Source organism: Vipera berus, assembly GCF_964194415.1.
Source record: "Vipera berus genome assembly, chromosome: 4".
NCBI classification, from domain to species: Eukaryota; Metazoa; Chordata; class Lepidosauria; order Squamata; family Viperidae; genus Vipera; species Vipera berus.
Window position 1 is genome coordinate 82,442,063 of NC_138206.1, and position 27,881 is coordinate 82,469,943.

Consider the following 27,881-nt stretch of genomic DNA (forward strand, 5'->3'; position numbering starts at 1 on the left):
ATTCTTTAAATTGTTTGCATTTACTCCACTATATACCGTATATGAAAAGTATACCCGTTTAGATAATTATATCATGATGTACTGGGGGACTGTACTGTACTACTGCAACATGCTCTATATGGGGCTGCCCTTGTAAAGCATTTGGTGCAGAATGCAATGGCAAGGGTAGTTAATGGTGCCAGTTATTCAACAAATGTACCACCACTGCACCACAACTGAATTGGCTGCCTAGATACAGGTCAAGCTGCTGGTAGTTATGTCTAAAGACCTGTATGGCTTGGGACTGGGTTACTTACTCAATCTGGCAAGGAGCATGCTCTGGGTACCAGCAGCTGAGGAATATCAGCTGGTGGAGCCCAGGCAAGCCTTTTCTGCTATAGTGCCTGCCTTTTGTAAGGCCTTGAAAAGTTGGGTCTGTGTCTCAATGTGGCGTCCCAGGTGTGTGAGGGAGTTGGTTCTGGTTATGTTAATGGCAGCTGCTATGGGTTTCTATTTTTTATTATATGTGTTTTATCTATTTTATTGTAAAATGTCCCAAATGTAATCTATATAAATCAGCTAAACAAACAAATACAATACAATACAATACAAAAAGTTGTTCCAGGTATATTTCAAGGTATGTAATATATTCATAGTTTGTGTATACTGTAATTTCATTTATTTTTAATGCAAATATTTAGCTTCCAATATTTCAGTTTCACTACATCTATCACTTATCAATTTTTCTTTGCATTTCAATTTTTTCTCCTGACTTATGGCACATTTTTTAATATTTTCACTTGTGTTTTTTTTAATGTGATTCTTCCCCTAGTTCTAAAATTTTGTCATAACATCCGTTCTTTTATGACAATTTACATCCATGATTTACTGTAAATTTTCATTCACTTCATTCATGCTGTTGTTCACATTTTCCGTTTGTTTCATAATAATGTTTATATTTTCTATGATAAATTTTGGATCCCTGGAGTCTTTTATTGCTATTATTTTCTTTTATTCTCTATCAGGGATATTTCCTGATAGCATGTTTCATCAGAGTACATTTTGGTACTCAGTAATGTTTTCTATACATTATTGATACAATGTTCTGCTAGTGTTACCACTAACTGTCCAAAACTACTGATACAATAGAGCTTATAGTGTACCATTCTATTATACTTAATAGTCATCTCATTACATAACAAAATTTCATGTTTTCTTAATCTTAGCATATTTAAAAAAAACACTTAAAAATCTTACACTTAAGAAAAGGCTGAATGTTGCCTTCATATTGGCAAAGAATTAAACCTAACAAACCTGATGCACACAGATGTTACATTTATCACAAAACACCATATCATTTCCATCTTCACTATCAGGAGATCGGCATACATCACAGATTACATCTTCATCATATTCTATACCAAGCCCTTCCTCTGTTTCAATGGCATGATTCATATTCTCATGACAGTGACGTTCCAGGACTTCTACCAATTTCTCCATGGTATTTTCATCAAGCTGCCCATATCCTGCCAAATGGTAAAAATAACCATTAAAATAGTTACACTGAATTGTGCTCCAATTATGTCTCTACAAATCTTTCATTTTCAAAGTATAATTTCCATTTAGCATCACACATGATGCTGATTTCACTCTAACTTGGCCTTATCAGATTTGTTTTTGTTTGTAGAATTAGTTGTTGTCCACTATAACCATGGAAAGAAAGGTGAACAACCACAAATAATGCCAAGAATAATGAAGAAGATATGACATTAGGGCAAACTCAACTTTAAAGCAAGCTTACATTCTGGTTTATAAAGAGAGATGACTCTCATATACAAATCTTACTATGCCTTATAACTGCCTTAAGTCCCAAAAACCTTGTTACTATAGCCTGTCCAATTAGGAATGGAAGAAGAGGGCAGTCTGTGACAGATATAAATGCAGGCGAATACAGCTCTAGTCAGGAGGCAACCTCTTTAAAATAACTTGTCACTAACAGATGCAAGAATCAGAACCATGCATTACTATATCAGTTTGTATAATTCTAAACTAATGAAATAAGCTGTTAAGCACATGATTACTAAGAATTATGATATACTATACTTGATGCCACTAATTTTAAACTAGCTGATACAGTCCTTGAGTTACGCATGTAACGGAGCCTACCCACTACATTCGTAACTCGAAAACTCGCAGTGAATATTGTAACTTGAACGAGATTACTCCCTTGCTCGTTAAAACACACGCAGCTCATTAAGCGAACATGAGGTATCTCAGGATGGGGAAGGCCATGGAGGGCCTAGTGATAGAACAGGCCCCCAAGACCTCTCCAACCCACTCAGATACCCCTCCCTTCCTGCCGCACTGGACTCACCTGGAAGATTCATCTCCTTTCTGCTGCACTTCCTGCTGCCGCCCAGATTTGAGACCAGGAGACGCTTCCACACCCCCCTTGTGGCCCGATCCAGGCTCTGGAGGCCTTTTCCAGGCTACTGCCACCCAAATCTAAGGCCAGGGAACGCTTCCGCACTGTGCCATGGCCCGATCCAGGCTCCAGAGGAATTTTCCAGGTCCGATCGGGTCGCAGGAAAGCTGCAAAAGCATTTGTGGCCTCAGATCCGGGCGGCAGCAGCCTGGAAAAGGCCTCTGGAACCCAGATAGGGCCGCGGAGGGATGAGGAAGCATTCCCTGGCCTTAGATTCCAGTGGCAGCGGCCTGGAAAAGGCTTCTGGAGCCCGGATCAGGTCGAGGGGGGGCACAGAAGCGTCTCCCAGCCTCAGATCCGGGCCGCAAAGGCCTAGAAAAGGCCTCTGGAGCCCCAGAAAAGGCCTCTGGAGCCCCAATCCAGCTTCTGGAGGTATGTGGAAGCGTCCCCCAGCTTCGGTTCTGTTTTCTGTTGCAGAGAACAGAGGCCTAAAGTACCATGAAATCACACAAGATCAGTACCGTGAAATCTCACTCTACTGATCTTGCATGATCTTGCATTACATTAGGTCTCCATTCCATATGAACTGGCCAAAGGCCTGGAGCAGCCAAGAAAGCGAAGAATCTCGATCTTCGTAGGGTGAGTATTGAAGGCCTGATGCCAAGGGTGACCCGGGGCAGGCGGTGGGGAGGCAGGGAATAACCAGGGTGAATGTTGCAGAGCCACTGCGGTCATTCGTAAGGGCAAACGACTGCTGTGGTGCTGCAATATTTGTAACTTTGGGACTTGCTTGTAAGCACTAGGGGGTGCTCATCACGTAACTTTGAACAAGCATTAAGTGATCACTCGTAACTCGGGGATTACCTGTATATTATACAATTCATATTAATATCTTTATATATAAAACAAATTGTAGATCTCTATACTACTAAACTATCATTTCTGTAACTATCAACTGAGTGAAATCGTGCATCATAGGATAAAACATTTTCAACTAAGGTACCTCATATGGGCTAACTTACAGAATGTGTCCAAAATCTGGGACCCATGACTCCTGTGGAACTGAAAATTTTTATAAAATATGTTATATTCTAAAAATTATCATACAATAGTTTACAACAGATACAAAATGTCATAAAGCATTTCTTCTGCTGTTTGGATGTGTTATACAATTCAATGTGGATTATTTTCAAGACAGATACATCTCCGAATGTATCCCAACTTTTCCAATGAAGCAGTACAACAGACGTTTTGTTATTATTGAAAGCACTGAGGAATCTGGTAAGGAAATAACTCTGAAAAGATGACTCAACAGACCAGAAGTTATCCAGTATTCTTTTAAATTTTACAAACCTATAATACTGGAAAAGAATGATAGAACCAAATATCAGTGTATGTATATTTTATTTCAGAACATTTGTCAAATTATCAAATGTTAAACAATTATTATTTTTGCTTTCTCACCCATTTCAGCAAGTTCCTCATTTACTTCCTGAAGCCAGAAGATATCCATGTCATCCAAGTCATATCGACACATTGATTCTGCCAATTCTAGAATGTTGATGTAGCCAGGTTCAGCAGACTCTTGGCTTGAACAATGGATGTACTTTCTGGGCCGTGTATAAAGTACTTGCTTTACTTTTTCTGCTACAATTCTAAGCAGCAAAACATTATAGTGAGCTTTAAATCCTCTGGTGGAAGAATTCTTGAAAATCAAGTAATAATGACAAAGTGTTCCATTCTTCAGGACCCTTAGGCCAAAGTACAATGTTAACAATTTTAAATTTTTCACAATATTGTTATTTACTAAGGGATCACCTATGGATAACTTACAGTATTTGATCACTAACAATTTGGTGGTTCATTAAACCACCACCAAACCAGTGCCACAGTAGTATGTTTAAACAAAAACATAAACAAAATCAGTACTGAATAACAGTAAAATACTTCCTAAAATCTGCCTTGAATTATGGCTATTGAATATACAGTATACAAAAACATTAGATCAGCTTTGAGTCTGGTGACAAGGTCAATAGTTGTATGCCTAGCAATAACAGGTAATAAAATAAAGGATTGTAATGATCTGGTTTTGGTATATCCTAACATCTAGAATTATTATTCTGTTAAGATGTCATCGGTCAAAATAGAACTACCCTGGCATACCTAGATGAAATAGAATTAGACAAGCATTCAGAGGTTTTTCTGGATATGACTGCAGAACAAACTGGACATGACTGCAGAACAAACAAGATGGTTTTCTAGACATCAATAGGCCACATGCAGTAACAAGGTGCTTGGAAGAAGGGGAGCTAACAGTCCAAAAGATTTCACAGGATACATTTCTGGGGAAGCACCAGAACCTAAAAACTACTGCAAAAAAGGCCTGCTGAAGTAAACTGTATAAATTGCTACAGTCAGTTCTGCTTATAAGAGAGCATTTCTCAGGCATTCCCTCTGGATTAAAATTTCAATTCTGCCTTCATTTATTTTATATTATTTTCTGCATAGTTGAAGCAATACATGTTATTTATTTCTACAAAATGGAATATATTGCAGCTGATACCATCATGGGATAGTAAGATTGTATGTTAATATTACTTTGGGATGGAAGGACAAAAATTATGTGCTTTAGTAAGGCAGACATGTAAAAAAAAACCTGAGAGAAGGTTTTGGAATAGTTTCTGGGCTTGCAGGGACTTGCACACCCTTTTCCCATTCTTGTTTCCAGGTATCCGCAAACAAGTAATATTCATCTGGGTTAATATGATGAGAGTCTGGCAGTTTCATGGCACTGATGAGGTCCTTTCGAAACACCTGAAGGCATAGTAAAAGATAAAGAGATAAAGAAATAACTCATTAAAACTTCATTTTTTAAATTTAATGATAAAATTACTAATGTACTATACAAAAAAGCCTTCAAAACCATATGATTTAAGCTTACAGCAAGCATGGTATCAAAATTAATGTTTTTTACTAACTCTGCATTAGTAGAAGAAATACAATTAATATTTATTTACATTTTCATAACTTGACCCAATCTAAGATTTTAATTGGCATACAACCAGGAAAAAACAGTAAAAAACCAAAACTAAACAGGAAATAACTAACCACCCCAACACAATACATGGAGATATGTGTCCAAAACAATCAATCTAACAAGATTCAAAACACAGTGGAATAAAGTTATTTTGGTAGCTGTACAAGGAATAGTGTGCTATAGATCTCAAAAGGAACAGTGTTCCACAACATGCAAGCCATTACAGAAAAGGCCAGCTGTCTTGCCAAAGTCCTGTGGCTTTTCTGTGGGAGAGGATTTGCCAACATCATAAAATATTCTTACTGGACAAGCAGATTTGATCTTGATAAAACAGTGCCATTTATCCTGCTGCTTTGCCATTTACTTATGACCAGAACTTTGAATTGAGCCCAGAACTTTACAATTAGCAGATATTCCTCAAATTACAACTGTAATGGAGCCTGCCCATTAAAGTTATAAGTCATAACCATCACAAAATGGGTCACGTGGCTGACCCAATTTTATGTTTTTTGCGGCAATTATAAACCATTTAGTTTGACATAACTATTAGTATCCTGAAATAAATTTTATAAATTATAAGTCTAATATAATAAGTTGGTTGTTCATTCATATTAATATAGATTCAGTAGTAAACAAAAAAGATTGGGATATGAAGCAAACATTCAGGTATGTTAGTAAATAAATTATTAAAGTAAAACACTACGAAACAAAATACAAAGCCTTACCTCAGCAGGCTTTTTTTGTTCATTTGCTGGTATTTTTGATTTGCTTCTGTATTTAGAACAAAAGGAGAAAGAAGTGGAAGGACCTATATGAACAGCAAGAAAAAGGAAGAGAATTAAAAAGAAAAAGAAAATTGAAATTTGCCTAGAACAGAAACTATTAAGACAAAGTTTATTAAATATTTTTAATAAGTCATAGTAAAGTTTGCAGATAAGAAAAATTTTACCGCCTTCTTAGCTCAATTTCTGATTTTTCATCTAGTTCTCGTAGATGTACAAAAGCAAGAATTTCTAAATAACCCAAACATTATCAAAATATCAAGTTATGTTTGCTGAAAAAGGCAACACACATCCCTTTCTGTTTCCCCAGTATATGGGGGAAGTTTTCTAAAATAATTTTTGCACACATGTATATTTTAGATGAGGACAATATGTGCATAATTTTTATTTATGAAGTGGGTAAAGGTGATATTTGTGTTTCTGAGTACTTTTAATGGAATGTGCATTTGTTTGCATTTTAAAGGTCTATTCTTCCATGAATTTGTGATTTATTTTTTTGCTAAAAGTATGTACGTGAGGGATCATTTTGTAGTTTATTTGTTGCAACTATGTGTGAGGGGTGAGGATCCCATATTCATTTTTTATTTAGCATTTATACTTTTCATTCTGTAAACCGGACATTCTATTCAGCTTTGGCAAGACATACATATATGCCTTCAGATTTGGAAATTAGGGGCCTGCCTCTTCATTGCACTCAAAGAGGAGCAGAGCAAGGGAAAAAAAATTCTTAGAGGAAGAGCCAGAGAGCACAGTTCAGCCTTTTTAGATGTTTTGGCTTATATCTCAATTGACTGCCAAGAGGCTTGAGCATCCCACAAATCAGAAATGAGTCATGAACCAGCTTCAGAAAACAACTTATAATACAAGAAGACTTGATTGGTGCATCAAACCTCAGTTTCAAACATTGGTATTTTGCCAGAACTACACTACAGTTCATTGTCTGAAGTGAGTTCAAATATTCAAATAAATTAAAACTACAAAAAACCTGGTTTATCATTAAATGCAAATTAGACGAACATATACTTCAATTTCCTAAAATTATAGGAAATACCCACTATTTTCTACCAATGTTGTCCATTACAATTGTAATCATTTCCATTGTTAGGAAGCAGATAAACAATTAGGAAGAAGTTGCCCTAAAATCATTATTTTGTTATAGATTCAAGAGGTAAATAGAAATATTCTATAGTTTCAAAACTAGCACTTCTTGACTTCCCTACATCTCATAACAGAAGAAATTGATCCATTAACCATAAACAAGAATATCTGCAATGTACTGGGTGTATTTTCAAATTCCATCAGGTAATATGACGCCTAGTGAATTACTATGAAGAGTGGTAGGTTAATCCAGACAAGCAGAATTGTTTTCAATTCTGAGATAACCATCTTTAATTTTTGAGTTTCAGCCGGAAATATAAGGGCACCAAGAGGACAGACTAAGAACATTTAGTCTGTCTACTTCAAAAGTAGTTACCCACTTTGTTTCAATACTGATCCCTATATAGATAAAGGGAATTAGTATTTTTCTTAATTTGCACTAGTTTTTTATCTATATATTTTCAAACTTCAATAAAAACATTACTTAAAAAAGAAGATTTGCAAGAATGCCAGATGATTTCTAAAACAGCAAGTCCCGCATGCTGTATGAATTTTAGCAGCTGATGTTTGAGAATTTCCAGCATTTTTTCCAACAGCTGTGCCACTGCAGCCATAATAGCAAGATGACAAAACGTGGAGCAAAAGAAGATCTACTCTCTCTGCTTTAAAAGAGAAGCTGGTCAATTGCTTACACACATAAAGAACTAGTAGCACTATAAAGTGCCAATTGGAATCTAAACTGGTATTTAAGTTTTATTTATAATCATTTTAAATTTTGAGAAAAATCTACAAACTATAACCAAGCATTTCCACATATAGAAGTGAGTAAACCAGCAAATCTCATTTGGAAAATAGAAGCCTCAGGATTACATACTAGAATACATGCAACCTGTAAGAATTATGCAGTTTTTTACATTCTAAACAAAGGCTTTGAAGAAACTGTACTAACAGTTACATTTAACTTCTCTTTGTAATGTTTCTAATTTTGTTTTGGTCTTCTTTGATATTACTAAATACCACAGTACACAAGAAGAAATGAAATCAAACAGGAAATGCAATTATTTTTATAGCTGAAGAAAAAATATAACAGTTTGCCCTCAAACCAAAGAAAGAAACCACAGGAAAAGTTACAGATCAAAGGAAGATTAGATCACTTTATTTACTTTCATTGTCTGAACTGTCACTGCTGCTTAGATGCCTGTAGCGTTTCATCCTGACGCATCCTATAGAGTGAAAACAAACAGTTAGCAAAATTCTTCCTGTAAGGAAAATAAGCAGCCATATGCCTTAATTCTGCACCCAGAATTAGTTTTGCTGTGCAATAAAATACAAGTATATCTTATTTGTTTATCACATGTATAAAGCTGCTTAATTACAAAGTAATTACTCAATGTCTTAGGGGAAAACCCAGGTTTTAAGGTTCCATTTGAATGAAACAAGGATAGTGGTAATGCAGATCTCAGGCTGGGGGGAGGGGGGCAGAGATACTGTTCTAGAATCCAGGTGCAACAACAGAGAAGTTTGTTTTCTAGGTCACAAAAGATAACACTGTTTACAGACACTGTCCAGGCAAACTGTATTAAAGCATCCACTTAAACCAACTGTGTCAGTTAAAAAAGGGGTCCCCAACCTATGGGCCGTGGCCATCAGGCCACTGCCACTTGGCCACCGGGCCGTGTGAAGGGATGGCCAGTGCACACGCATACACACTCATCCTCCCACAGTTGCACTAGAGCTGCCCTGAGTGTCCAACCAGCACTAGTGCCGCCCCGAGCATGCCACCAGCACTAGCGCCACCCCACCCCAGAGCATCCCACCAGCACTAGTGCCACCCATAGCATCCCAACACTAGAGCCACCCCATTTGCAGCATTTGCGCCCATGCAGCTATTTGCATATGCACATGCAGTCGCGTGCAGCCCATTTGTGTGTGCGCACTTAGCGGTGCCTGCATCCCTTTCCGGGCTGCCAAATCAAAAAGATTGGAGACCTCTGAGTTAAAATACACATTAAGATAAACTAAATTCCACCAGATCCATTAATGACTAACAATTATTAATTAGGTAGAAAAACAGGGATTCAAACTATAAAATCACTAGGAATAAATTATATATCTCTTTGTTCTATCTTTGGAAATATTCACCATTTAATCCACATTGCAATAATTCAATAGTTATTTACTGCTTTCTCTTATTGAACTACCTGCCTATAGGAGGATCTCTCCTCTTATTCCATGATGCTATTTTTTTTATCAGTGTGTTCCAAAAGCTTTTTAAAAGCCCAAGCAAACAGACTTCATCAGTGTGCTTCATGTTTCAAAAAAATCCGAAAAATTAGCATTATTTATTAGCAGAAGCTATGTTAATTCTTCTATATTGGTATTTTTTTGCTATGTGCCCATTAATTTTATAGCAACTAATGGTTTTATAATTTAAAGTGAGATTCAAGTCTGTGTCAGTATTTGCTTTGGTTTTTTTAAATTAGTATTTCAATGGACACATCATAGCTGTCTTATACATAGGCAGATATTAGGGTTGTCATATACTTTCTGTTAAAAAAACAATGGTACTTTTATTTTAATAATTTAAGAATTCTCACATGATACGTGGTCTAGCATTTTAAAGATCTTATCACCATTGCCATTCTTAATTCCTTGGATTTGCTTCTACTGTAGAAAATGTTCAGAAAATAGTATCTACTTGCTTCTCTTTATTTTCCTGATTATTCTTTACAGACCATAAATTCCTGTCTAATCAAACAGCTGAGCAGGTTTCCTAGACAGCTACATGTTTGTGATGTATTTTAATTGTTCAGTCTTTGTGTTTAAAAAAACAAATTTAGATATTGTTGTGACTCAGGGCCAGCCTGTGGGTCCGACAGCCGGGTCCGATGTATCGGAGGACTCAGATGTGGGAGAGGAGGGAAACGAACCGGCTGATGATGATTTGGAGGCTTTGCAGAGTCCTCAGCCGGGGACCTCTTCTCAGCTGTGTGAGCCCGAGAGTGCGGAGGATGATGACCCACAGCTGGCCCTGTTCAAGGACGCCCGACGCAGGAGGCAGACGAGCAGGGACAAACAAAGAAAGACTATGGGACTCCTCGGGAGGAGGCACAGGGAGACCATGCCCTGAGCTCTCTATAAAAGAAGTGTTTGGGGAGGGGCTGGTTGCTGAAAGCAACTTTTCCGCTTGAGAAGACAAGCTCTTGTGTTTTTGTTAACTGCGTAATTAAATCTTGGCAGAAGCCTTTTAGCCTTGGACGCTTTCCAGACTCTTCTTTTAATTAGGGGTTGCGAGAAGAGGGCTGGTTCAGAACAGATATGTTCTCATCTGCATACAGCAGGGGTATCAAACTCGATTTCATTGAGGGCCACATCAAGGTTGTGGTTGACCTTGGGGGGCCGTGTGGACATGGCCAGGGTGGGTGTGGCCAGCTCAACATCACCTGTGTCGGGGGGCGCCTATGGTGGCCCGGGTAGGGCTGCAGGGCCTTGCTGTGCCTCTCAGGCCATGCAGAGGACCCTCAGTGATGCAGGCTGCCTGGAGCTCTGGGCAATGAGGGCAAGCACCCAGTCCCAAGGGAGTGCCCAGCTGCGCTTACCTCCTCTTCAAGGCTGCTGCTGATTGGCTCGCTCTCTTTGGCCAAGTTGTTCATGGTGTGTGCGGGAGGGCAAAAAGTCTGTGTCAGAGGGAGGCCCACTCCCTCTCCTTGAGAGACCCAGCTTTGTAACCAAAGCATCCTCAGCAATAGGATGGGAGGCCACCAGGAAAGGTCAGGAGGAGGGGACAAGAGGATGGCAAAAGGGCAGCAGGGCTGCTCATGGCCAAGTGCTAAGGCAGGACTTCCCTCAGACCCTTCCTCCCTCTCATTATAATCTTCCTTCCTTCTTCTTTCCTTCTTTCCTTCCTTTCCCTTTTCTTCTTTTTCCTTCCCTCTTCATTCTCCTTTTCTTCTTCCTTCCCCTCTTTTCTTCTTTTTGTTTTTCTTTCCTTTCCCTTTCTCCTTTCCTGTCCCTTTTTGGATGCTCAAATGCAAAAGGGAAAACATTTCTCGATCCCTTCTTGTCTTGTGATCAAATACTATTTTTGCTAATAGTCTGTGGCCACTTAAAAGACTGAGAACAAACCAGGCTCAGTTTATCCAATGCTTGCATTTAGTGGGGGCATCCACAACAGTACAGCAAAACTGTCAAAATGGTGGCTGTGACAGTTGATCAGAGCTCCTCCTTTTTTATGTGCAACAGCTTTAGCATTTAGGAACAGAGGTAGCTTAGTTGCTCTTCTATTAATACATAATCCTTAAAAGGGGTCTCTTGTAGGGACCCTGCCTTGGTCTAATTCAGACTGGAAATATAGCAAAGGAAAATATTTCCCTCCCACTCTGCTTTGTCCTGTCCTGAAATAGCTGTTTACAACACACGAGGGGATATTTTTCTAAGAATTCACAATTAAAGAATACCAATGTTAACTTGGATTTCCAATAAAGTCCTGTCTGTGACAAAAGAGAACACAAAATTGCTTTCGCCTTTGAGCCCAAGTCTCAATGGATCCAGGATTGAAGCAGAACTGCGTGAACTGGGGCATCTCCAACCAAGTTGCCTTTCCTTCCTTCCTTCCTTCCTCCTTTTCCCCTCCCAACCTTCCTCCCTCCCTCTTCCCTCCTTTCCTTCCTCCATTCCTTACTTCTCATTCTCATCTCTTTCCTTCCTTCGCTATCCCACGCAGAAGGGAGGGGACGGTCCCAGTGAAAGGGAAGTCTTGTGGCTGCGAGGCTAGGTCAGCAAGCGGGCCATGGAGTTGCTGGTGGGAGGGAGGATGGCGCTGGCATCCATCCTCTGGCACCCATCAAAGCCAGAACACAGTCAGCCTTAGATCCACGGGGCAGCCTTCAACCAGTGAGGGGTCACCTGGGTGAAGTCAGCCTGTGGGGCAAGACAACCAGCAGGGATGCTGGACTCCGCCTGCTCGCTGTCTCTTGCACACGCGCCCAGGGGCAGAGTGAGGGCACCTGTCGCTGGTTCCAGGGCTGCCCCGTGGATCTAAGGCTGAGCATGTTCTGGCTTTGATGACTTGCACCAGGTTGTAGATCAGGGCCTGGGCTGGGCCGAGGTGCCACAGGCCGGTCCTTCACTGTTTCCAGAGCAGATCCCAAGGCTAGTCGGAACCACATGGTGGGCCAGATCCGGCCTGCGGGCCTTGTGTTTGATATGTCTGGCATACAGCATGCTGATGATAATCAACTTTACATCTCCAGCCCGGTGACCCAAGTGCCCTCTCACAGTGCTTGGAGTCTGTGGGGATCTGGATGGGTACAGACGTAGGCTGAACCTGGTTCCAAGTGGCTTTGGGTGCACAGGACTTTAACATCTTTAGTTCTGGATGGAATTGCACTGCCCTAGATAGACCTGGTGCGCAACTTGGTGGTTCTCCTGGACTTATGACTCCTGTCAACAAGCAGGTGGAAGTGGGCTTCCGGTTCCGGAGTTTCGGTGCTCTCAGATGTGTGAGGGAATCGCTCCTCTGTCGCCTGGATTTCTTCGAGGGGCCCCTGTAAAGGGGTCGAAAGTTGCCCTGGAGGGGCAATGAGCGGGGGAGAGGTCTCTCCAGTTGGCGGTAGAAGGGCGGCAGCCCTCCCGTCGGCTTGGATCTACTCTCCAAACCGAAGAAGGATTGACCACTCCCATGGCCCATCATTTGACCGTTTCCTGCCAAAGCCAAAAGCACAACAAAGCACTTGAAAGCACTTGAAAACTGGGTGAGAACTGCCTTCTTGTTTTCCAAATTGTCTACTTTCCCTGCCAAAAGCTTCTCGAATTTGCTTCCCCCTGCGAGGAGTCACTGAGATGTCTATCTCCAGATTTAATAATTTACATGCCAACCTTAAGTCACAAATTGAAACCCAGACTGCAACTAAAGAATTTATACTTCAGAATATAACAAAATTGGAAGATATTACTATTGAGACAGAGGAATATAAGCAACTATCCAAAGAACCGACAACTCTAAAAGTACAAGGAACTATTACTATGGCAAATAACCTTAAGGACCAACAACAAACTTGTTGTGATTCAGGGTCAGCCTGTGGGTTCGGCAGTTGGGTCGGATGACTCAGATGAGGGAGAGGAGGGGGGTGTTGAAGAACTTGCTGATGATGGCTTTGAGGCTCCGCAGAGCCCCCAGCCAGGCCCCTCCTACCTGGTGGAGACCCAGCTGTGTGAGCCTGACAGTGTGGATGAAGATGACCCACAGCTGGCCCTGTTCAAGGACGCCCGACGCAGGAGGCAGTCAAGTAGGAGCAAGCAGAGGAAGGCTGTGGGGCTTCTCGGAAGGAGGCAAAGAGAGGCCACGCCCTGAACTCTTTATAAAGGGAATGTTTGGGGAGGGCTGGTTTGCTGAAAGCAACCACTCCGATAGTGTTTCAAAGCTCCTGTATCTTGGTATGTGTTTTGTTTGTTTTTGTAATAAATTTGGCAGACGTATTCCAGCCTCTTGCCGTTTATAAAGGGGTTGCCTTTTCTGCAAGGCTGGTACAGAACAAAACTATGGGAAAACTTAATACTCAACTTTTGACTCCATCAAAAGAGCCTATAACTTTAGAGGTATATTATGTACAAGATAGTGATGCTAACATAGAGGACGTGGAAGATCAACAAAGACACTTTCCTGAAAGCCTGGATAGCCAAGCATTAATTACAAAATTAGATAAGACTCTTTACTTAAAGCAGATGAACCCAGACGGAAGAGGAATCCAGACTGAACTAAAGATAAAAGTTTTTAGAGCAAATACAGAGACTAGAACTAAAAAGGCAACAATATAATGATTACAAATGGTTTGTTTTTTGTGGATCACTGATGGCTAGATGGCCTCCTTTTGATTCAAATAATATGTACTGGAGCGAAGGGAGACCTATCTGGCAATTCAAAGGCCTTGGTCTGGAAACCTGATTGGCAAAAAAAAGAAAGCCAGAGTTAAGATTTAAAAAGTGAGTTCTTAGAGAAAAAATAAAGTACCGTATTTTCCGGCGTATAAGTCGACTGGGCGTATAAGACGACCCCCCAACTTTTGAGGTGATTTTTAAGATTTTTCGTCTTATACACCGGAAAATCAGCGAGGAGCCCGGGAAGGCACGCCCTCCCCTCTCACTGTGGAGGAAGCAGGGCAGGCTGGCGTCTGACGGGAGCTGGCAGGGCAGTCCTGCGCACTCACGCACTCCCCGGCTGCTCCTTAGCAACTGGGGAGTGCGCGTGTGTGCAGGACTGCCCTGCCGGCTCCCGCCCGACACTCTTCCATCTTGAGGCAGCATCGCTCCCCGGCTCCTAAGGAGTCCTCGGGGATGCTGCCTCAAGAGGGAAGAGGTCGGGCGGGAGCCGGCAGAACCCAAGAGTAAAATAAGATCTCTGTCTTGTGCACACATGTTGGATATATATTAATGCTTTGATTATGATTTAGTTAGCATACATAACATTGGATCTTGCTGGCCAGACTGAAAATCCATTCAACCTGTTTGTATTTCTCTTGGCGTTTACCATATGCTGAAAGGTTCCAAATTTAGTTATTTTTCTACTGCGATTCCAAATCTTGGAAGAAACGTTTTCCGGCTCTTGGATGTGAAAGGAACAGAAGCTACCGCTTCCTGTGCTAACTTTCTAATACTGATTAGCTTTCCTGGAGAAGCAAACCTTCCGTTCCAGCAAGATCACTACGGAGCGGGTTAGAAGACAAGACTCCAGCAACAGCTAGACTCCTTCCAAAGATCCGCCTAGATCCCGCCGACAATGTTATTTTCCGGGTACACCCAAATTCCCTTTTAGCACCGGGGAGGGGAGGGTGGGAAGAGATCATCGCTACTTTCTTCCTCCACTGTCTCCCTAATGCCTTCCCGCAGCTCCTCCCAATAATTCCCTTCCCCCAGGCTTACCCTACAAGTACATAATGTCCCGGGCAGCTGTAAATATCATGAATCATGGCTAGGAGGTGAGCGAGAGATAGAAAATAAGACGAAAGCGTCCCTTCCCCTTTCCCCCCCCACCCGATCCACCTCGTCTCCAAAGCCGAGGAGGAGCTGCCCTCCCTAACCAGAACGCGCAGCCACGTGTGGAATCCCTGGAGCAGCTCGCAACGGAAGAGAAGGAAGGCGCCACCTCTTTGGGCGTCACTGGGTCCTGATTTGTCCATCGGACACAGGAAATTGATCACTGCCTCTACTTCCATCGCTGTCCTGGAACCGAGAGTCGTACGAACAATCTCCCTTTAATTTGTTTATCCGAAGTGGAAATGAAAGCGGAGGGCCTGTTGGGACGTTGCATGAGATTCATTTGGATGGTGGAGCTCAGGCTCGAAACTGCAGGCAGTGACGCGTCGGGCGGGAGCCGGCAGGACCCGACACTCTTCCCTCTTGAGGCAGCATCCCCGAGGACTCCTTAGGAGCCGGGGAGCGATGCTGCCTCAAGAGGGAAGAGCGTCTGGCGGGAGCCGGCAGGGCAGTCCTGCACGCGCGCGCACTCCCCAGCTGCTAAGGAGCAGCCGGGGAGTGCGCGCGTGCGCAGGACTGCCCTGCCGGGTCCCGCCAGACGCCAGCCGCTGATTTTCCGGTGTATAAGACGACTGGGCGTATAAGACGACCCCCCAACTTTTGAGGTGATTTTCATAGGTTAAAAAGTCGTCTTATACGCCGGAAAATACGGTATAAAAATTTATACTTTTAGTAATCAGTGATCTATCAGGATCTAAAATAGGAAATATTTATGAGATAGAACTAGAATGTGTTTATGTATCTATTAGGCTTATTTTAGACATTATAATTTGTGCACTGACATAATGGAAATTTGGTTTATAGATCCCACGTTTGATGTTAAAAAGATGTTTGATTATTCTAAGAATTAAGAATTAGCTAAAATTTAAAACAGAATCTGGTTGTGTATAAATAGTTGTAGACTGATAAACATAGGCTGTGGTCCTGTCAGTAACGTGTGATGTATTAGGATGTGAAACAGACAATGTTTATTAGGTAGAACATAGCTACTTAGACACTGTGTACAAGTTAGATGCTATAGTGTTTGCTGTAATGAAATAAGGGAAATTTGGGTTGTGAATATTATTTGGGATGTTAAAGGCTAAACTTGAATAATATAATTAAAATTAAGTAAATTTTAATAACAGGACATAGATATATCTCAATGAATTGAATTGACAAATTTTTCAACTGGCCATGCTATTTCTAGAAATTTATTAGTTTAAACTGGTTGTATGAAATGTTAAGGTAAATTGAGAAGGATGTTTTGATAATGTAACCTGAATTATGTACTGAAAACTCTGTTACTGAATCTCTGATTACCCAGTCATCATGATGCTTTCTAAATATGTAGAGTTTAACTGAAAAACCAATAAAACTTGTTTAAAAAAAACAAAAAACAAGCAGGTGGAAGTCATAGCCAGAACAGCCTTTATGCAACTTTGTGTTGTGCACCAGTTGTGGCCCTTCCTGGATCAGGAGTCCTTGTGGTCAAGCTCTGGTCATCACACGTTTAGACTACTGCAATGTGTTCTAGATGGGGCTACCCTTGAAGAGTATTCAGAAGATAAAGCTGGTGTAGAATGCAATAGTGCAGACAGTTCTTGGAGCCTCTAGGGTGGCCCATGTTACTTCATTGTTTCACAAGCTGTACTAGTTACCAATTTGCTTCTGAATCCAATTCAAGGTGTTGGTTATCACCTTTAAAGCACTTCATGACATGGATCCAGGTTATCTTAAGGCAGGGCTTTTCAACCTTTTCACAGATTGTACGACTTTTAGGACATGACAATATTCAAGTACCACTACTGCTTAGCAAGGTGTCAAAAACTTGATGACTAAAAAAGGGGGGGGATTTGGGGCTTTACTGGTTAGATTCATTTGTTGTTAGAGAAATGGCTAATTTATAATATTATGGAAAAGTAAAAAGTTGAGGTTCAAGGTTAATGCTTCATTCCTATTGCAACAGTGGAAGTCAGAAGTTTATTTATTTATTTATTTATTTAATTAAATTTTTATACCGCCCTATTCCCGAAGGACTCAGGGCGGTTTACAGGGCAGCATAAAATATAATATAAAAATAGTATAAATTAAAATAGATTAAATTACATAAGCCCAACAATTAAAACAATATTAAAAGCTAAAACCCCTTCAGTCCAGGCCTGATAGATCAAAAAACCAGGTTTTCAGATCCCGGCGAAATGTACGCAGATTGGGGGCGGTCCGAAGTTCCACCGGTAAATCATTCCAAAGGGCAGGCGCGCCCACAGAGAATGCCCTCCCCCTGGGGATCACCCGCCAGCACTCCTTAACCGTCGGCACCCTGAGAAGGCCCTCCCTGTGGGAGCGCACAGGACGATGGGAAGTTGATGCCGGCAGCAGGTGTTCCCTTAGATAATCCGGACCCAAGCCATTCAGAGCTTTATAGGTCATTACCAGCACCTTGAATCTCACCCGGAGGGCAACCGGAAGCCAATGCAGCTCACGGAGAAGAGGTGTTACACGGGAGTATCGGGAAACTCCCATAACAAATCGCACGGCTGAATTCTGCACCAGTTGAAGCCTCCGCATGGTCCTCAAGGGCAGCCCCATGTAGAGAGCGTTGCAGTAGTCTAGCCGGGAGGTCACGAGCGCATGGGTGACTGTGCGTAGGGCATCTCGGTCCAGATAGGGCCGCAACTGGCGCACCAGGCGAAGCTGGGCAAAAGCCCCCCTGGTCACGGCTCCTATATGGTCTTCGAAATTGAGCCGTGAATCCAAGAGGACGCCCAAGTTGCGAGCCCTATCGACGGGGGGTAACACCTCACCCCCCATCATTAGTGATGGAACAACCTGGTTAACCCGAGATGCCGGTATGCACAGCCACTCAGTCTTGGCAGGATTGAGACGAAGCCTGTTTCTCCCCATCCAAACCCGGACCGCCTCCAGGCAACGGGACATCACGTCGAGTGCATCACTGGGTTGGTTCGGGGTGGAAAGAAAAAGTTGGGTATCATCAGCGTACTGATGATACCCCACCCCGAAACCACGAATGAGCTAGCCCAGCGGTTTCATATAGATGTTGAACAGGAGGGGAGAGAGGACCGACCCCTGAGGGACTCCGCAAACGAGAGATCTCGGGGCGGACCTCTGCCCTCCTGTCAACACCGACTGCGAGCGGCCCAGGAGGTAGGAGGAGAACCACCGCAAGACAGTGCCTCCCACTCCCAATCCCCTGAGACGCCGCAGTAGGATACCATGGTCGATGGTATCGAAAGCCGCTGAGAGATCTAAAAGGACTAGGACAGAGGAACATCCCCTGTCCCGAGCCCGCCAGAGATCATTCACCAGTGCGACCAATGCCGTCTCCGTGCTGTACCCGGGCCTGAAACCTGATTGGTACGGGTCAAGATAATCAGTTTCCTCCAGGAACAGAGGAAGCTGATGCGCCACCACACTCTCAACAACCTTCGCCAAAAAGCGAAGGTTGGAGACCGGACGGTAGTTATTTAAAACAGCCGGGTCCAGGGCAGGCTTCTTGAGGAGGGGTCTCACCACCGCCTCCTTCAAGGCGGCAGGAAAGATACCCTCCTTCAAGGAAGCAGATATTACTGCCTGGAACCAGCCTCGTGTCTCCTCCCGAGCCGCATAAACCAGCCAGGAGGGGCACGGTTCCAGTAAACAAGTGGTGGAGCTCAGCCTTCTCATGATCCTGTCCACGTCATCGGGGGAAACAGGATTGAACTCAGTCCAGATAACATGCTCAAGACCGCTTGATTCCTCCATGCCTGACTCTGCCCAGTCAGTCCAAACCGGTCCGGATCTGAGCGATTTTGTCCACCAGATGATGACTGAACTCCTCAGCCCGTCCCTGTAAGGGATCCTCCCTCATCTCCCGATTAAGGAGAGAGCGAGTCACCCTAAACAGGGCGGCTGGGCGATTATCTGCGGATGCGATGAGAGCAGCGAAGTAATTAGACTTCGCCGTCCTCATCGCAGTGAGATAAGACCTTGTAAAGGCTCTTAGTCGCAATCGGTCAGATTCAGACCGGGTGGATCTCCAACCACTCTCTAGACCCCGTCTCCGATGCTTCATCTCCCGGAGCTCCACAGAAAACCATGGGGCCCAACGGGATCTGTGCCGGGTCTGGGGTCGCAAGGGTACAACACGGTTGAGTGCCTTGGTGGCCGCCCTTTCCCAGGCATCCACCAAGGCATCGACCGGGCTGTGAGTGAGGGAGTTAGGTAAAGACCCAAGCACCATCTGGAACTGTTCTGGGTCCATTAGGTGCCTGGGACGGAACCACCTGGTCGGCTCCACAGCCCAGCGGCGAGGGGTGGACCAGCCGCAGGAGATAATGATCGGACCATGACAGGGGGACAATAGTAGGCAAGCCCCCTCCCAGATCATCCAACCATTTACCAGATAGAAAAATCAGGTCAAGAGTGTGACCCGCCCCATGAGCCGGGCCCTGAATTACTTGGGTCAGGTCCATGGCCGTCATGGAAGCCATGAACTCCTGAGCTAACTCTGACGACTCTCCCAAGGAAGGCAGGTTGAAGTCGCCCAGAACTATAAGTCTGGGAAACTCCACCGTCAACCCTGAGAGGGTGTCGAGCAGCTCAGGCAGGGCCATTGCTACACAGCTGGGCACCAGGTATGTTAGCAAGAGGCCCAACTGAGCAAACCCCTCCTCACTCTGCTAGCAAAAGCCTCTCGCTTGCTCATTCACATGTTGCTCGCACAAACTTCTCTTGCTCTCATTCACACACACATTGCTCGCAAAAGCTTATCTTGCTCATTCACACACACGTTGCTCCACAAGCTTCTCTCTTGCTCTCACACACATTGCTCGCAAGTTTCTCTCTTGCTCATTCACACATGATCACAAAAGCTTCTTTCTTGCTCGATTCACACAAGTTGCTCGCAAAAGCTTCTCTCACTCCATCACACACAAGTTGCTCCACAAGCTTCTCCTTTGCTCCATTCACACTGCTTGCAAAAGCTTTTCTTCTGCTCCATTCACACACATGTTGCTCCACAAGCTTCTCTCTTACTCCACTCATACATTGCTCGCAAAAGCTTTTCTCTTGCTCCATTCACTCACAAATTGCTCGCATAAGCCCCTCGCTCGCTCTTTCACTCACTCTTCGCTTGCACAGGCCACTCACTCACTCTCTCCTCACTGTTTTGCTAACAAAAGCCTCTTCTCTTCTCTTTCTCCGTGTGTTTTTTTCTCTCCCTCCAAAACCTGCTCCTTTTATAGCTTCTCCTCTCTCCGCCTCCTCTTCCTCCTTTTCCCTTCTGGGTGCGCCAGAAGCTCCAATCAGCATGCAGCTGCACGCGCAGATCCTGGGGCTTCTGCCGAGCCCTGCAGCTTCAGCTGGTCTCCTCCAGGTCTCTGCGGCGCTACTTTAGCTGTTTCCCTCCCCTGCTACACTTGGCTAGGGGTTGCATACCACCTGCCAGGTGTTAAAGCACCACCAGTGGTACACATACACATACCACTGGTTGAAAAGCCCTGATCTAAGGAATCATTTCACCCCAATGGGATTGGCCTGTGCTGGCAGAAGAGGCATACTATAGACCCCGATGGTCAAGGAATTCTGGCCGGCAGGGTCTAGGAAAAGAGGCTTTTCTGCTGTGACTCATGCCTTTTGGAACATTGTATTCCAGAGGTGAGATCCATATCCATCTGGCAATCCAAAAGGACCTAAAGACCTGGTTCTGCCAACTGACCTAGCATTGCAATGAAAGTGCCTTATTCTGGAGGTGGTTAACACACAATGATAAAACCACACTTCCCTGCCATGTGCTTCTTGCTCCCTTCCTCCCCATCTTTGTCAATTTAAAACTAAGTTAATGCTGCTATTTATTGTTTTAATGGTTTTTAATGACTTTAGGCAGCCTAGTCACCTTCAAGCAAGATAGGCAGCATGTAAGATGAATGAATGAATGAATGACTATCTCTGGGTAATTAAATGATCATATAAAAATAGACCACAGATCTGCAAATAATAACATGGAAAATTTCTTAGGCTCTACTGTTTAACAAATTTGAAGCAGAAAGTAGAATATTTTCCTTTATTTATTTATTTATTTTATTTTATTAAACTTATATACCGCCCTTCTCCCGTAGGACTCAGGGCGGTTCACAAGGTTTTTTTTAAAACAATGCAACAACTTACAAAAATTAAAAACAATTAAAATAATTACACTAACCTTGAAATATAACACAATTACAATTAAAAATACAATTAAAACCTCAGTTAATACTCTCAGTCTAGGCCAGAAAGCTCGAAGAGCCAGGTCTTCAGGTCCCGGTGGAATGAGCGAAGGTCAGGGGCAGTCCTAAGCTCTGCAGGCAGCTGGTTCTAAAGGGCCGGTGCACCCACAGAGAAGGCCCTCCCCTGGGTATTGTCCGCCGGCAATCTTTTACCGGCGGTACCCTGAGGAGACCCTCCCTGTGGGAGCGCACAGGACGAAGGGAGCTTGATGCCGGCAGCAGGTGTTCCCTCAAATATCCTGGACCCAAGCCATTTAGGGCTTTATAGGTCATCACCAGCACCTTGAATCTCACCCGGAGGGCAACCGAAGCCAATGCAGCTCGCGGAGTAGAGGTGTTACATGGGAGTATCGGGAAACCCCCATCACAACCCGCGCGGCTGCATTCTACACCAGTTGAAGCCTCCGAGTGGTACTCAAGGGCAGCCCCATGTAGAGAGCGTTGCAGTAGTCCAATCGGGAAGTCACGAGCGCATGAGTGACTGTGCGCAGGGCATCTCGGTCCAGGTAGGGCCGCAACTGGCGCACCAGGCGAACCTGGGCAAAAGCCCCCCTGGTCACGGCTCCTATATGATCTTCAAAACTGAGCCGCGAATCCAGGAGGACGCCCAAGTTGCGAGCCCTATCAACGGGTGGTAACACCTCACCCCCCCTAAAGATGGACAAAACTGGTTCATCCGAGATGCCGGTATGCACAGCCACTCAGTCTTGGCGGGATTGAGTCGAAGCCTGTTTCTCCCCATCCAAACCCGGACCGCCTCTAGGCAACGGGACATCACAGCGAGGGCATCGCTGGGTTGGTTCAGGGTGGAAAGAAAAAGTTGGGTATCATCAGCATACTGATGATACCCCACCCCGAAACCACGAATGAGCTCGCCCAGCGGCTTCATATAGATGTTGAACAGGAGGGGGGAGAGGACCGACCCCTGAGGAACTCCACAAACAAAGAGACCTTGGGGCCGACCTCTGCCCTCCTTTCAATACCGACTGCAAGCGGCCTAGGAGGTAGGAGAACCACTGTAAAACAGTGCCCCCCAGTCCTAACCCCCTGAGATGCCACAGTAGGATACCATGGTCGATGGTATCAAAAGCCGCTGAGAGATCTAACAGGACTGGGACAGAGGAACAACCCCTTTCCCGAGCCCACCAGAGATCATTCACCAGCACGACCAATGCCGTCTCTGTGCTGTACCCAGGCCTAAAGCCCGATTGGTACGGGTCTACATAATCAGTTTCCTCCAGGAACAAGGGAAGCTGGTGCGCCACCACGCTCTCAACAACCTTCGCTAAAAAGCGAAGGTTGGAGACCGGACGGTAGTTATTTAAAACAGCCGGGTCCAGGGTAAGCTTCTTGAGGAGGGGCCTCACCACCGCCTCCTTCAAGGCAGCGGGGAAGATACCCTCCTTCAAAGAAGCAGTTATTACTGCCTGGAACCAGCCTCGTGTCTCCTCCCGAGCTCCATACACCAGCCAGGAGGGGCACGGGTCTAATAAACACGTGGTGGAACTCAGTCTCCTCATGAACCTGTCCACTTCATCCGGGGTCACAGGATCGAATTCAGTCCAAATGGCATTCTCAAGACCGCTCAATTCCTCCCTGTCAGTCTCTGCCCAGTCAGAGTCCAAACCGTCCCAAATCTGAGCGATCTTGTCTGCAAGATGATGACTAAACTCCTCGGCCCACCCCTGTATTGGCTCCCCCCTCACCTCCTGATTAAGGAGGGAGCAGGTCACCTAAACAGGGCGGCTGGGCAATTATCTGCGGATGCGATGAGGGCAGCGAAGTAGTTAGAGTTCGCTGTCCTCATCGCCTCGTAGCGGTTCTCAACCGCAATCGGTCAGATTCAGACCGGCTCAATCTCCAACTGCTCTCCAAACCCCATCTCCGACGCTTCATCTCCCGAAGCTCCACAGAAAACCATGGGACCCAACGGGATCTGCGCCGAATCAGGGGTCGCAAGGGTACAACACGGTCGAGCGCCTCAGTGGCAGCCCTTTCCCAGGCATCCACCCAGGCGTTGGCCGAGCTGTAAGTGGGGGAGATAGGTATAGACCCAAGGGCCATCTGGAACCGTTCCGGATCCATCAGGCGCCTGGGGCGGAACCAATCAGGAAAGGTTTACATTCATAGTTCAAAGAAGCCAGATATGCCGCCCACAGGTGGTATCTGTCAAGGTCAAAAGAGATTTTTCTAGAGTCTGGTCTTCAAGCCAAGTCTTTTAGGCAATAACAAATTATAATACCATACTTCATCACAAGATGTCACCGATGCCATTTAAAGCTTTTTAAATCCAAAGTCTTTATGATAGCTTTTCAAGGTTTATTTCTTTTCTTTTTTTAGATACAAACGTCTCCAGTAAGAATAGGAAAACTTTTAGTCCCCAAGTTTCAAAAGCATATGCATCCAATTAGATTAGAATTGTTATTATAGTTGCTCTGTTTCCCCTGGGTAGTTAGTCGCTGCTATTCTTAGAGGGTGGGGTAGAAATTCCCTTCCCTCTTTCCTCACAGGGGGAAAAGTACTTTGGGCAGCTTTTACAGGAAAAGATATTTAAAAGAGCCTTGGTGGAGCAGTGGGCTAATGCCTCCTTAAGTAACACCAGCTGCCTGCAATTAGTGCAGGTTCACATCCCACCAGGCTCAAGGTTGACTCAGCCTTCCATCCTTCCGAGGTAGGTAAAATGAGGACCCAGATTGTTGGGGGCAATTAAGCTGACTTTGTAATAATGCCGCTTGGGGGTGTGTGTGAAAGCCCTAATAAGCAGGCATATACATAGAATGAAGGTTACTGCTAAGTCCTCCTGTTCGAGGTTTCTATTGTTGTGAGCATTTTTGTTGAGGATTGGTAGCGTGGGTTGGGTGGTGTTCTGTACCAGCCTGCTACCGGCCCTGCAGAAAAGGCAACCCCTTTACAAACGGCAAGAGGCTGGAATTACGTCTGCCAAATTTATTACTACAAAAACAAACAAGACACGAACCAAGATACAGGAGCTTTGAAACACTATCCGAGCGGTTGCTTTCAGCAAACCAGCCCTCCCCACACATTCCCCTTATAAAGAGTTCAGGGCGTGGCTTCTCTCTGCCTCCTTCCGAGAAGCCCCATTGCCTTCCTCTGTTTACTCATACTTGACTGCCTCCTGCGTCGGGCGTCCTTGAACAGGGCCAGCTGTGGGTCATCTTCATCCACACTGTCAGGCTCACACAGCTGGGTCTCCATGGTGACCAAGTGGGAGGGGCCTGCCTGAGGGCTATCATCAGCAAGATCTTCAACCCCCTCAGCAAGGTCTTCAACACCCCCCTCCTCCTCTGAGTCGTCCGAAACAACTGCCGAACCCACAGGCTGACCCTGAATCACAACAGGTGGGGGGTGTTTGGTTTTTATTCCCTCCATCCGCTGGGTGGTTGCAGCAGGTTTTGGTCACTTCACATGACCCTGGGACACTGTGACCGTCATAAATATGAATCAGTTGCCAGCATCTGAATGTAAATTACAAGATCCTGGAGATGCTGAAAAATTCCAACTGATCGGCACTTCTGGGCTCAGCAGAACCACCAGGATCAGTGCTGCTTTCCAGATGATTGGTGCTTCTTCAGGGCTCAGCAGAAGCACCAGATCAGCACCAAGCTCCAGCTAGAGCCTGGCGCTGATCCTGGCGCTTCCCCTGAGCCCTGACAGCCCTGCAGCTCCAGCCATCTCTCACTCAGGCTTGTGCAGTGCTGCCACTGGTTCAGCTCATTCCCCTTCCCCGCTACCATTTTTCTAGGATGGTCACGTTCCACCTGCCAGGTGCCAATGTACCACAGGTGGTACCCATACCACTGGTTGAAAAGCCATGTTCTAAATATATTGCACTGCGACTTTCTTCAACATAAGTATAGATGTACTGAAATTGATCCATTAGTATTACTTTAAAGTTCTCTTCAATCATTACATAAAACATACAATATAATGAACACTACATCTAAATGAATACAACCTACATTTATTAACAATTATCTATGGAACCAAAATATTATACTGGAATTGGCTTTATATATTAGTGTCCCAATAACCTATGCTTAATATATTTCAGAATCAGAGATAAACTAAATATAAAAATAGCAGTAGTTCTAACAGTGATTTTAAAAAATTACACAATTTTTGCAAAAAAATTCAGCAACTGGTTTCACTTCCAAAAGAATGCAATAAAAATGTGAAGTAAACATTTCCAATCATTGCCATAAACTCCCAGACTTTCCTTTTTCATCATTTTCCGTTTCACTTTTCTACAAAAAAAAGAGTTCTCACAGAAAGACAATTTAAAAGTTACTAAAACGTTATTTTAGAATGTTCTCTTAAATTACTTTTAAAACAAAGAATAACTCAAAAATTTCTAATTGTACAAGTGAATTATTTCAGTCAATAGCAGATTTGTATCCAGTGCCAATATTTATTTATTTATTTATTTATTTTATTGAATTTGTATACCGCCCTATTCCCGTAGGACTCAGGGCGGTTTACAGGGCAGTTAAAACCATGAAATACAAAAAATTAAAATCAATTAAAACAATTAAATTAAATTCAAACCCCAAGAGTAAATCTAAAACCCAGTTAAATTAACAACACCACAGTCTGGACCAAACAGATGAAAGAGCCAAGTTTTCAGGTCCCGGCGAAATGAGCAGTCCTAGGTTCCCTGGGTAGTTGGTTCCATAGGGCAGGCGCACCCACAGAGAACACCCTTCCCCTGGGAATAACCTGCCGGCATTCATTAACCGGCGGTACCCTGAGAAGGCCCTCCCTGTGGGGGCGCACAGGATGATGGGAAGATGATGCCGGCAGCAGGTGTTCCCTTAGATAGTCCGGACCCAAGCCATTTAGGGCTTTATAGGTCATTACCAGCACCTTGAATCTCACCCGGAGGGCAACCGGAAGCCAATGTAGCTCACGGAGGTGTTACACGGGAGTATCGGGAAGCTCCCATCAAAACTCGCGCGGCTGAATTCTGCACCAGTTGAAGCCTTCGGGTGGTCCTCAAGGGCAGCCCCATGTAGAGGGCATTGCAGTAATCTAACCGGGAGGTCACAAGCGCATGAGTGACTGTACGTAGAGCATCTCGGTCCAGATAGGGACACAACTGGCGCACCAGGCGAATCTGGGCAAAAGCCCCCTGGTCACGGCTCCTATATGACCTTCAAAACTGAGCCGTGAATCCAGGAGGACGCCCAACTTGCGAGCCCTATCAACGGGGGGTAATACCTCATCCCCTATTGTTAATGATGGAGAAGGCTGGTCAGCCCGAGATGCCGGTATGAACAGCCACTCAGTCTTGTCAGGATTGAGACGAAGCCTGTTTCTCCCCATCCAAACCCGGACTGCCTCCAGGCAACGGGACATCACGGCGAGGGCATCACTGGGTTGATTCGGGGTGGAAAGAAAAAGTTAGGTATCATCAGCGTACTGGTGATACCCCACCCCGAAACCACGAATGAGCTCACCCAGCGGCTTCATGTAGATGTTAAACAGGAGGGGAGAGAGGACCGACCCCTGAGGGACTCCACAAACGAGAGATCTCGGGGTGGACCTCTGTCCTCCCGTCAACACTGACTGCGAGTGGCCCAGGAGGTAGGAGGAAAACCACTGTAAAACAGTGCCCCCGACTCCCAGCCCCCTGAGACGCCGCAGTAGGATACCATGGTCGATGGTATCAAAAGCCGCTGAGAGGTCTAATAGGACTAGGACAGAGGAACAACCCCTGTCCCGAGACCGCCAGAGATCAATATGTAATTTGGTGCTATCTGAACAAGTTTGGAACACTACTAATTCCTTCCCTTTTCCAGTAAGTCATTCTGTATTTTTTTCAATTGCTGGTAAACCAGAGCTTACATCTGCTATTAAACCTGAAGATTACAAAATGGGAAAAAATATCGCAATGCACAAAGAAAGGAGCAATTCAAGAACACAAGTTTTTTCTATGTTCAAATTACGAGGCTGTTCTGAACCAGCCCTCTTCTCGCAACCCCTATTCGAAAAGAAGAGACTGGAAAGCGTCCAAGGCTAAAAGGCTTCTGCCAAGATTTAATTACGCAGTTAACAAAAACACTAGAGCTTGTCTTCTCAAGCGGAAAAGTTGCTTTCAGCAACCAGCCCCTCCCCAAACACTCCTTTTATAGAGAGCTCAGGGCGTGGTCTCCCTGTGCCTCCTCCCGAGGAGTCCTGCAGCCTTTCTTTGTTTGTTCCTGCTTGACTGCCTCCTACGTCGGGCGTCCTTGAACAGGGCCAGCTGTGGGTCATCTTCCTCCGCA

The 27,881-nt window shown here is 44.4% G+C and overlaps 1 protein-coding gene across 2 annotated transcripts in view; it reads right to left on the bottom strand.

The window, feature by feature from the left end:
• JADE3 (jade family PHD finger 3) overlaps positions 1–27,881 on the bottom strand; it is a 74,674-nt gene that overhangs the window by 35,692 nt on the left and 11,101 nt on the right. For both annotated transcript variants that reach the window (XM_081326957.1, XM_081326958.1), the window contains exons 2-6: positions 8,485–8,544; positions 6,167–6,249; positions 5,061–5,218; positions 3,869–4,059; positions 1,294–1,505 (exon numbers count right to left, since the gene is read on the bottom strand). In XM_081326957.1, coding sequence (XP_081183083.1) covers positions 1,294–1,505; positions 3,869–4,059; positions 5,061–5,218; positions 6,167–6,249; positions 8,485–8,533 — 693 coding nt within the window. In that variant the 5' untranslated portion in view covers positions 8,534–8,544. The remainder of the gene's footprint in view (positions 1–1,293; positions 1,506–3,868; positions 4,060–5,060; positions 5,219–6,166; positions 6,250–8,484; positions 8,545–27,881) is intronic.